Below are 12,000 nucleotides of genomic sequence, written 5' to 3' on the forward strand. Positions count from 1 at the left end.
CCCATCCCTGAAACCCAGAAAACCCATTCCTCAAACCCACTCTGACGAATCCACCACTTCGCGAGATTGAACCCAGTCACCTCCGCCACGAGATCAAACCCAGTCGCCTCCGCCGCGAGATCGAACCCAATTGCACTGGTCTCTCTTCCTTCTTCTCTCAATTTGACCTGATGTGATGAATTCTTTTTTGTTGGGTTTTGTTTGTTTAGTGTTTAATTATTGAGAAATGATATTATATATTTGTTTGGAAGCTGAGAAAATGTGAGCAACAAATAAAAAATGTGTTTTCTATAGTATTTTCAATAACACAACCAAACACCAAAAAATATTTTTCAAAATATTTTTTAAAATACAACCAAACATTAAAAAATATTTTTTTTTTCAAAAAATTTTTTATCTAAAATTATTTTACACTCAAAAATTATTTTACACAAGCCAGCCTAAGTTGAAACTAAAAAAAAGAAAAGAAAAAGAAAAAGAATGACGGGTAATTGCTCCCAATGTAATAGCCAAGCTGCCTTTGGATCCTAAACCAACAAATTGCATGCTTTCTTATCTTTTATTGAATTATAATTAAAAAAATAAATAAATAAAAGGGCATGCGACCATCGGGCCGGATCAGCAAGCGGCTACAGTCCGTCAGTCCACTCCCATATAAACAAAAACCACTAAACCCAAGAAGATTGCTCAATAGTGAGATCGGAAATGGGAAATGAAATGAACTGAAGAAGGAAATAAAGCAAGGAATTACTAGTTCCCTAATTTTGGTGATACACCTTGGTCCTTGGCCTATTGGCCATCTCGATCTGGTCCTCGCAGAGCGATCAGGCATATCTACTCATTAGATCCCCATTCTTCACTTCTTCTCAGAAATAATCAAAAAATGGCAGGCGGTGCAGCTGGTGGTTTCGTAAGTCGAGCCTTCGAGTCTATGCTTAAAGAATGTTCCTTCACCAAAAAATCTCCTGACCTTCAAAAAGCCATTCAAACCTATCAAGGTCCTCTCAGATCTCCTCTTCAAATTTCAATTTTGCTTTCTTTCACTTTCCACTTTTTTTTCAAACGTTTTCTTTCTATTTTTTCAGATAATTGCAAGACGCCGGATGCCGCTCCTCCTCAAGATGAGAGGTAATCATTATCTATAAATTTTCAAATTTGTAAAAATTCTGAATTCTGAGATCACACCTTTTGGATTTTGTAGTTCCGGCGAAAATGAGATTGGATCTGTTAATGCCGTCTTGTCAAGTGCTGGAAACACTCTCGAAGGACCGCAAGCTGAGCTTGTACTGAATCCGCTTCGTCTCGCATTCGAAACTAAGAATTTGAAACTCATAGAACCTGCTCTGGATTGTCTTCATGTATGTTTGATTGTTTGTTTGTTATTGTTTAAAGTGTTGTAGATAGTTTATGTGTGGTGGCTAATGTTGTTGTTTGATGCAGAAACTAATTGCATATGATCATTTGGAAGGAGATCCTGGATTAGAAGGCGGTAAAAATGTGCCGCTGTTTACTGACATTTTGAACATGATTTGCAATTGTGTTGACAATTCATCGCCTGATAGGTACGCTAGTGTAGCGTGTTGGTTGTGCTTTTTGCTATTGTGTTTGTTGTTATGGTTGTTTAATTTTTTTTTGGGATCGATGTGCAGTACGGTTTTGCAAGTGTTGAAGGTACTTCTTACTGCTGTGGCATCCGCCAAGTTCAGAGGTACGCGATCTTTTATTGTACCATTGGCTTTATACCTGGAGTATAGTGCATCTTGAAATGTGGTGTAGGAGTTGAACACCCTAATCGTGTTATTAAACTGTATGTGTTAAATGAGTGATTTTGGCACAGGATTATTTGGCATTTTTCTAAAATTTGGTTAAAGTGTGGTTGAATTGAGAATAGTGAGGCTCTAAAAAGCTGTGTCTTGGTCAGCATCCCTTCATCTACTTTTTATTAGAATATTTGGATTTATTGAATTTGAGATTTTAATTCTTTAGGATTGGTATTTGATATGAATTTTGTGTATTGGAATACCTGGAGAGCTCACTATTCTTTATCCTGATTTATATGAGTGCTTAGGTGATAAGGAAGCTTGTATCTCTGATGTTTTGAGTCACTAGGCGGTTGGGAATGATAGAGTTTGGAACTTGAGATTTTATAGGGATTGAGGTTTTATAGGGATTTTCACGAATGGGAACTAGAGGCAGTTTTCTTTTTACTTGACTTTATTGTGTGGGGAGTGACAGGTTATGTTGGTGCCTTAAGGGAAGTGGTAAGTTTGATACTCGGTCTTTTTACCAAGAGATTTGGGATGCTCCTATCTCCATCTTTCCTTGGCAGGGTATTTGGAAAGCAAAGGTTCCTAAAAGTGTTCCTCCTACAGCTTTATGTTGGATTCTCACTTTGGATGACCTTATGAGAAGGGGTCTCCCTTTGGTGAAGCAGTGCTGTATGTTCCATTGTAACGGGTAATCCATGGACCATCTCCTTCTTCATTGTGATGAAGCACATACATTGTGGTCAATATGTTTCAGATTTTTGGGATTCAATGGGTCATGCTGTGCTCTGTTGCAAGTTTATTATTTTGTTGGAGAAACTGGCTTGGGAAGTATAGATAAAATATTTGGAATTTGGTTCCAAGCTATTTGATGTGGATTGTTTGATGAAGTGGAATCGTCTCTTTTTTGAGGATATTGAAAAATTGTTGGATCAATTAAAAGATTTGTGCTAGCAAACGCTTTTTGTTTGGTCTTGGTCTTGGGGTTCCTCAGATTGTTCTTTCAGGTTTCAGCATGGAATCCTTGTTTCTCTTAGAATAGCCTCTTGATCTCTTTGTGCTTTTTTTTTTCCATCATCGTGAACTCATTGTTTTTTCTATTTCTTTTATCAATAAAACTACTCTAATTACTTAATCAAAAAAACGTATTTGATCTGTCTCCTCTTTTTTCAATAAAATTACTTTTTACTTAAAAAAGAAGGGAAATGTGGTTTAGGAGTTGTAGATTGCAAGGTGGTATTCAATTGGTGTGTTATGTTTATTGTTTGAACACATTAACTTGAACAGAAAATTCTTCACTGTTTCTGAGATAGCTCAAATTCTTGATGAGTTGAGTTGTAGCTGCCAATATTTGGAGAAGTTGTTCTGATCTAGGGGACAGCATGCAGGTTTCATTTAGTTGTTCCATTTGCTAGAGTAATCAAGGCCAATGATTTTTTTTTGATAAGTATAATCAAGGCCAATGATTGGGTGCACATGGACAATTAAAATGATGTACATTTAGGACACGAAACGTTGAAAAAAAATAAAGTCAACATTCCTGTTGATGAGTGTAAACTGTGAAGAAATGATCTATGGATTTTGACTTTTCATTATTATGGATAGTTGGTTGAGTTGGGTACTGTGGTAGTGAATTTCCTCACAAGGAGAGTGATACAACATGGAAGATTGTTGTTACTTCACAATTTGTAGATTCCAAGATTTATTTTGGAAGCTGTTGTGAAATTTCATATTGGCTCAAAGTGCAATATGGTTTTGAAGGTCAACTCATTAGGAGTTTGGGGTTAAATTGGGTTTTTATTTGATGAGTTATAGTTAGTTAATCAGGGGCAATATGTATATATTTCCTGCACATTATGGTATCTTAGTAACAAAAAGAAAGGGTATATTAGTAATTGACTCCAGTCTAGAACTTTCTTGAAGCTTCTAAGTGCCTTGAAATTATTTTCAGTTAGTAGAAAATTTGGTTGTCAAATTAAGAATCCCTAGAAAAAGTTCTTGTATTATGTAATCAATGTATTAAAAACGGTTTTCTCAAAAAAAAAAAAAAAAGGTGAGTTGATTAATGGAATATGGGTGTATAGAGAATTCTTCTCTGTCTCTCTCTTCTTTAGTGCACTGTTAATAGTCATGTCAATTTTCGCTCAGTCTTTGAACTGCAACATACTTAGCTACTTAACTTCTTTTTTATAACCCTTAATCAAGCCTTTCTCTTTACATCTTAAAATGCTAAAACCCCAATAACTACCAAAATAACCTATCAAACCATTCTTAACTTCCCAATCACAATAATTGTCCAGAATGGTCCCACAATCTGTTTGCATCAAGAAACAGTGCTCTTGTGTTTACTTCACCATTGTTTCAAAATCCTAGTCAATCTTTGAACTTAAATTTTTTTTTTTGGTAAATTATGTATTTGGTCCCCAACTTTACGTTGTATGTCAATTTAGTCCCTGACTTTTTAAATATGTCAGTTTAATCCCTAACTTTTTTGTATTGTGTCGAAATGGCCCCTGCCGTTAAGTGATGGATGGAAAATTCTGATGTGGCTAACGGCCAAAATAAAATATTATTTTCATGCCACATAAACTGCCACTTGGACTGCAACATCAGCATAACCTTAAAAGAAACCTGATAAGTGAGTAATTGCTCAATTTGGGATCAAAATCCCTAACAGTCAGCATGACTTCACTGGGCTGCTTCACTATGATTTTGAGTAATTGGATTAGCAAACTCACTGAACAACAAAAAATCCAAGAATAATTAGATTAGCAATCCCAGTTTTGGAGATTTCAAACGGTGTTCTCTCTCTTTTTTGCCCAATATCTTTCAGAAATATTACAGCAAAAATAGCACCAACACACAAAACAAAAAGCCAGATTACCCCTTTTTTTTTCTGCAAAAGAGTTCCTGAAACCCAAAATAGACATCTGTACATGAATCAATAATTTCTAGGATTTATTTTTCCTTGACGGCCATGAAACATAGCCCAGACCTCTGCCATAGAAGACGATGATGAAGAGGCAGGGCATTGAACCCATGGCGACGAACTTCAATGCTATGATCAGCCCCCGAATGTCGTTGTCCACCTCAGCTCTAGGCTCTAGCTTAGCCCATTTCCATCTCATCTTAAATGAACCCAACGGGCCCCACTGCTATGTGAGATCAATGACATCCATCACTCTGGTAGAATCTTTTAACAAATTAATGATGATTAATATTTATATTTGTGGGTGGTAGTGGGCTTGTGGTGATGGTGGAGAAGATGACATAGGTGGCGTTAGCAAGAGGGAGACTTATTAGATGAACAAATTGATGGATATTAGATAAACAAGCAATGACCTGTGGGTGTTTGCGTAATTTTTTTAATATTTAATTTAATGGTTAAAAAGAAGGGAGTTAATATACTTGTGGCCTGAGTTGGCTAGTTTTCTATGTTTGACATCCAAACTATGAAATTCATAAATTTTGGAATTTAAAATGATGGGAGAAACAGCAATTGTGGAGTAAGTTGAATGCTTTAGATGTAAAAGAGGACAATCAACCTCTATCAGAGGAGGAAAAATTGGAAAAAGCAACCTTTTGCGTGAATCTTGAGAAGGCAGCCTTGTTAGAGGAGATTAGCTGGAGACAAAAGTCCAGAGTTTTGTTGTTAAAGGAGGGCGACTCCAATACGAGGTTTTTTCATAGGATGACTAATTTTAATAGAAGAAATAATTGTATTGAAAACCTTATGATTGATGGGGCTTTATCTTCCAACTAGGATAGGATTGCTGACCATATTGAACAATTCTATATGAATCTATTCTCTGAGCAGCAAGTGCAGCGTCCTTTTCCGGATGTTTTGGATTTTCCAAGGATTTCTGGGGATAATGTGGAGTCGTTAGAGAGACCTTTTGAGGAAACTGAGATTTTTGAAGTCATCAAGGAGTTTAATGGGGATAAATCTCCTGGGCCTAACGGTTTTTCGATGGTGTTCTTCCTAGCTTTCTGGGGGATTCTCAAACCTGACATCATGGTTGTGTTCTACTATTTCCATGTTACTGGTTAGTTTGAAAAAAGCTTGAATGCCACTTTCATTGCTCTCATTCCTAAAAAAACTGCAGTAGTGGAAGTAAAGGACTTTTAGCCTATCAGCCTTGTTGGGGGGTTTATAAAATTCTTGCTAAAGTTTTGGCTATTCGTCTTCGCATGGTTTTAGGAGAGATCATTTCACCTCCTCAGAATGCGTTTGTTCTAAATAGGCAGATTCTTGATTCCGTTCTCATTGCTAATGAATTTCTTGATAGTAGATTGAAGTCTGGTCAACCAGGGTTGTTATGTAAATTGGACATAGAAAAAGCCTTTGATCATGTGAACTGGGAATTTCTTACTCACTTGCTTGAGCGTTGTGGATTTTCTGATAAGTGGAGGCGATGGATTTCCTTTTGGTTATCTTCGGTTTGTTTCTCTATCCTTATTAATGGTTCTTCCCATGGGTTTTTCGGAAGTTTAAGGGGGTTGTGGCAAGGTGACCCTTTGTCCTCTTTGTTATTTGTGTTGGTTATGGAAGCCATCGGTAAAATGTTGGATAAGGCCGTCCATGAAGGTCGTTTGTCAGGTTTTAGTGTAGGTAACTTTGCTGGAAGATCTTTGGTGGTTTCCCATCTCCTTTTCGCTGATGATACTCTAATCTTTTATGATGCTAAAATTGATTAAATGCTGATCTTCCGTATGGTGCTCATTTGGTTTGAGGTTGTGTCTAGTTTGAAGGTTAATTTGGGTAGGTCTGAATTGGTGGTTGTGGGGGCAGTTCATAATATGGATCTGTTGGTGGTTGTCTTAGGCTGCAAGCAAGGGTCTCTCCTAATGAAATATTTGGGTCTTCCTTTGGGAGCAAAATTTAAGGACAAGTCAATTTTGAATCCAATTTTAGAGAAGATGGAAAGAAAATTAGCAGGTTGAAAAAAATTATATTTATCCAAGGGAGGTAGAGTCACTTTAATTAAAAGCACTCTCTCAAATCTCCCTACTTATTTTCTTTCTTTATTTCCTATTCTTGCTTCTGTGGCCAATCGTATTACTAGACTTCAGTGGGACTTTCTCTGGGGTGGCCTAGGGGATGAGCCCAAATTTCATCTGGTTGATTGGTCTACGATGTGTACCCCGCTTTTTTCAGGTGGGTTGGGGATTAGGAACCTGAGAACTTTCAATGTAGCTTTATTAGGGAAGTGGTTATGGAGATTTGGGCAAGACAGGGATGCTCTATGGTGTTCTAGCTCTCTCTTTTTTTTTTTGTTGATAAGTGGTGTTCTAGCTTTTTCTCTGGTCTTTATGGAGTCGGTTTGTGGAAAAATATTAGAAGGGGGTGGCCCTCTTTATCTCGTTTTATTTTGTATGAAATCGGAGATGGATCAAAAGTGCAGTTTTAGCTTGATCTTTGGTGTGGTTCTTCTTCTCTTGCAGACCGCTTTCCTGAATTATATAGGATTTGTCGTATCAAAGAGGCAAGTGTGGCGGATCTAATGAGGTTCACTAATGGAGTCCTCTATTGGGAGATTCATTTTTGTAGGGATGTGCATAATCGGGAATTGGAAGCTTTTAGGAGCTTTATAAACACCATTTATAGCACTCCTGTGAGGGGGATTGGGAAGGATAAGAGATGTTGGCTGCCTGGCAAGAGTAAGGGGTTCACGGTTAGTGCGTACTACCATCTTCTAGTTGGCCATAGTGAGCAATTTTTCCCTTGGAAAAGTATTTGGAAGCAGAAGAGTCCCTCTAGGGTGACTTTCTTTGTATGGACCGCTACCTTGGGGAAATGTCTGACAATTGACAATTTAAGGAAAAGAAAGGTTTGCATTTTGGATTGGTGTTATATGTGCAAGCGTAATAGTGAAACTGTTGACCATCTATTCCTTCATTGCCCGGTTGCTTTGGAGTTGTGGGATATGGTTTTTGGTTTGTTTGGAGTTTGTTGGGTTATGCCAATGTTTGTTGTTGGGCTATTTGCTTGTTGGCAAGGTCGATTTGGTTGCCATCGTAATGGAGATATTTGGATGGTTGTTCCTCATTGTTTGATGTGGTGTATCTGGAAGGAGAGAAATAGTAGATGTTTTGAAGACATTGAGCGTTCCATGTCTGATCTTAAGCTTCTATTTTTCAGAACCTTATTGGACTGGTTCTCTGTGGGGAGAAACCGTCCTTTTTCTTCCATTTTGGATTTGCTTGATGTTTGTAATGTACGTATTTGATTTGTTTCCCCCCTGTATACTCCCTGTGTACTTGAGTGCCTTTCTCTTTTTGATTTCAATAAAGATTTATTACTTTCTCAAAAAAAAAAAAAAAATCCCATTATTTGTTGATTTCCTAGCAATTAACAAATTCCAAATCCAAACACACGGAAGGATAATACGAAACCCATTTGTGAAGCAGCCTAGTGAAATTGTGTGACTTATCAGGTTTTATTATTATTATTATTTTTTTTTTTTTTAAGGTTATGCTGACATGGCAGTCTAGGTGGTAGTTTACGTGGCATAAAAATAATTTTTTATTTTGGCTATTAGCCATATTAGCATTTTTCCTCCATCACTTAATGGAATAGACCCTTTTGACACAATACCAAAAGGTTAGGAACTAAATTGACACATTTGAAAGGTCAGAGACTAAAATGACACAACCTAAGTGTTAGGGACTAAATATGTAATTTACCATCTTTCTTCTAAAGTTCTAAACCCTAGATTCATAAATTTTCTTAATCCTAGGCCCACTAAATTCACAAGTAGACAGATTTGACTACTTTTGATGCTATATTCTATCTCACTAATAATAAATTCTCAACCTTTGTATCTTGAAGGACATAATACAATTGAGGCTTGAGAGTTCATGAAATAGGGTGTGCGCCATTGTATAAGAAGTGCCCATGGGAAACAAATCATCGGAATTTGGGGCAAGTAGAACTGCAGAAGTGCATTCACAATACAAGAATTAAAAACATTCACACAATAGACAAAGTTTAACATGATTTGGTAAATTTAATGCCTACATCCATGGCCAACGTCAACCAAAATATATTATTTGTAATATGCATAACAGACAAATTCAATCAAACTTCTCAAACTATACTTATAAACTGACAAATAAAAAATAAATAAATAAAAACCCATTACAAACCCAATCTAAACAAATTTTTATTTCACCTAGAATAAATTTTCAATGCCAACCCTTAAAGAGGGTCTCCTTCTTTGTATGGACCGTAGCTTGGTGTAAGATTCTTACTTATGATAATTTTACCAAGAGGGGCCCTCTCTTTTTGTTGGATGGTGTTGTATGTGTCACTGTACTGGGGAAATGTTGATCACTTGTTGCTCCTCTGTGAGATCGCTTATGTTTTGTGGAGTGTTTTTTGGATGATTGGGGTTCTATTGGTGGTGCCCTAAAAAATGGATTACTTATTGTTTGGGTGGAGGAATTGGTTTGGAAAGCACTCCTTGGACGTTTGGAATCTTACTCTGCCATGTCTGATATGGCTTGTGTGGAAGGAGCACAATAGTCTCACTTTTGAGGATAGGGAGGGACTGCTGGATCAGCCAGTCCTTGTTAATTGCACTTTGTTTGATTGGTCTCATGTGTGGGGTTTTACACATCGTAATTATATTTTTGAGTTCCAACAGGCAACAGTCACTGTTTTTCTGTTTGATTTATTGTAATTTGTTAGATATTTTGTGTTCATTTTCGTGAACATGAAGTAGTTTTCCCTTTTAATAAAACTTTATTACTCAAAAAAAAAAAAAAAAAAAAAGAGTTTGTGTCCTATGAAAGCAGCAGGCTCATGTTTAAATAACTAAGGCTGGGATGCTGATTAGTTCCAGGGATTTTGGCAAAATATCTTACAATACCATTTTTGGAAGATTTAACCAAAAAAAAAGCGAGGAACCATAATCCCACCTTCCTCCCCCCCCCCTTTTCCTATGTAAATATTCGTGCACATTATAACATTGGATTCTCTGCTTAAACTTGGGTGTATGAAATGTTTCATGTTATCGATATTTGCAACCATCATATCGTACCATCGTGATTTTATTTCTCTTTAGATCTATGCTTGTGCAATTAAGAATGGTCCATAGGGTTTGTTATTCATTATTCCCTTATCATGGGTCTTCTGCTTTACCTGTCAAAAAAAAAGGTCTTCTGCTTTGGGTCCTACTAAGGCTACCCCAAAGAATTCTGTTTGAGGCTTAGTTGACTAGGATTCTATTGATTAGGATTCTATTGCTTACTTGCGTGCAAATACATAGTTTTTTTCCATTACATGTGTAAATATTTGTGTTTTTTCTTCCCTCTGTTTTATTGTTTACTTTTATTTGTTGTGTTTATAATTGGCAAATAATTCCATTTTGTAAAATTTGTCTCAAATGCAGTACATGGGGAGCCCCTGCTGGGGGTTATCAGAGTATGCTACAATATTGCTCTAAACAGGTAATCTTTGGGTTTGTTTCATTGGTATCTGATATCAACATAATGCAGTGCTCGTGTTTGTAATTTGAAAACTTTGAATGTGTAGCAAGAGCCCTGTAAACCAAGCAACATCAAAGGCAATGTTGACACAGATGATTAGCATTATATTCAGGAGAATGGAGACTGATCCGGTGTGAAATTATTCCCTCAGTTCTAAATTTTATATTAATTCTTTATAAAAGAAGAGAGCAAAAGTTACTTCAAATGTCTAGTAGAAAGTTACTAATGTATAATAGGGAAGTCAGATAGCTGATACTGCTGGAGATTCAGATGCCGCTTCAACACAGAATTCAAATACAGAAGTTGAGGAAACTTCTTCGGGGGACCTGGATGAGAAAGGAGTGACTTTAGGAGAGGCACTGAACCAGGCTAAAGACTCCTCTCTTGCGTCTGTTGAGGAACTTCATAATCTTGCAGGCGGTGCTGATATCAAGGTGCTTCTGTTTCCTAATTAGTATATTTTCTTTTATCTTCCACATAGTTAAGTATTAGTTCTGCCACCACTTAACAAGTTCCCAACATTTTGGATGTAGCTCATGCTCGGTGTTATGATTGACCAAGTTTTCTTTTGTGGTTCATACTGACCCTAACATTGTACTATAATGTGTTGTGTAGGGTTTAGAGGCAGTCCTTGACAAAGCTGTGCATCTTGAAGATGGTAAAAAGATAACACGGTATGAATATCATTTGTATTTTAGGTTTCACATTTTTTCTTTTGAATGATAACTGTATTTGCATATATTTGGTTGCTCAAAATTGTTACTCTAAACTCTTCTTAAGAGGGATTGACCTTGAGAGCATGAGCATAGGACAACGTGATGCGTTACTGGTATTCCGCACCCTCTGCAAGGTTGGTTTTCTCGTTTATACTCTGCAAATTGTTCTTAACATTTCTGGGGTTTTGTTATAATTTCCTGAGGTATGATGTCTGCAGATGGGCATGAAGGAAGATAATGATGAGGTTACAACTAAGACAAGAATCTTGTCTCTTGAGCTTCTGCAGGTTAATTTTTATGATTTTATCTGTGCTTTTCTTTGCATCTTTGATTGGTTGATAGGGCTAATGCATTGGATTGTTATTTTACTTGGGGTGCAATGTAAATATTATTTTATAAATGAAAAATTGCAATCTGGGTGGCTAAGGACCTGCTGAATTGCAAATTAAGTAGCATGGTGACAATTTTACAATTGGTTTAGAAAAAGTGGTAATATCTACTAAAATATTGACAGAAATTAACCCTCAGATTTTTTAACAAGGGAGGTGGAGTCATTCGGGATCACTTAGCAGGGAACTTGTCAATTTGTCCTAGCATTATTCTTGATTGCAAAGGGGAAGTCTTAGCAAAAATAGATGTAAGGGAGATTAATTAATCTATAAACATGTTAAAGGGAACGTGCCTACTACTCCTTTTTTGCATTTATGAATAAATTTTAATGGTTGGTATGACTAAACAGATAGGTTGAAGATATAAAATTTGCTCCCAAGCATTAATGACATTTATTTTGGAGGAAAATTGCAAGAAATAAACCTGCTAAAACATTATACAGGTGATGTTAGTCCACACATTATTCTGGGCTTGCGCTCTTCCGCGTAAAGCTAGAGTTTGAGGTTATTTGGGATTGATGGGCTATAAGCAGGCTTGAGCTTTTAGGGCTGCTTGGGCCGTCAAATTAGATTGCAGAGCCGATTAGATTTGTATTTCTTTTTGAATATCTGTTATATTGGTTGTATTTCAATACT

At 36.7% G+C, this 12,000-nt stretch overlaps 1 protein-coding gene across 1 annotated transcript in view; it reads left to right on the forward strand.

The window, feature by feature from the left end:
- The first annotated feature begins 680 nt into the window (after positions 1–680).
- Positions 681–12,000, forward strand: part of LOC142643255 (brefeldin A-inhibited guanine nucleotide-exchange protein 5) — a 33,507-nt gene continuing 22,187 nt past the window's right edge. Inside the window, exons 1-11 of the mRNA XM_075817799.1 lie at positions 681–998; positions 1,086–1,128; positions 1,202–1,358; positions 1,441–1,562; positions 1,650–1,708; positions 10,163–10,220; positions 10,306–10,390; positions 10,505–10,693; positions 10,875–10,933; positions 11,040–11,109; positions 11,194–11,262. Coding sequence (XP_075673914.1) covers positions 884–998; positions 1,086–1,128; positions 1,202–1,358; positions 1,441–1,562; positions 1,650–1,708; positions 10,163–10,220; positions 10,306–10,390; positions 10,505–10,693; positions 10,875–10,933; positions 11,040–11,109; positions 11,194–11,262 — 1,026 coding nt within the window. The 5' untranslated portion in view covers positions 681–883. The remainder of the gene's footprint in view (positions 999–1,085; positions 1,129–1,201; positions 1,359–1,440; positions 1,563–1,649; positions 1,709–10,162; positions 10,221–10,305; positions 10,391–10,504; positions 10,694–10,874; positions 10,934–11,039; positions 11,110–11,193; positions 11,263–12,000) is intronic.

Source organism: Castanea sativa, chromosome 7, assembly GCF_040712315.1.
Source record: "Castanea sativa cultivar Marrone di Chiusa Pesio chromosome 7, ASM4071231v1".
In the NCBI taxonomy this organism is placed as follows: Eukaryota; Viridiplantae; Streptophyta; class Magnoliopsida; order Fagales; family Fagaceae; genus Castanea; species Castanea sativa.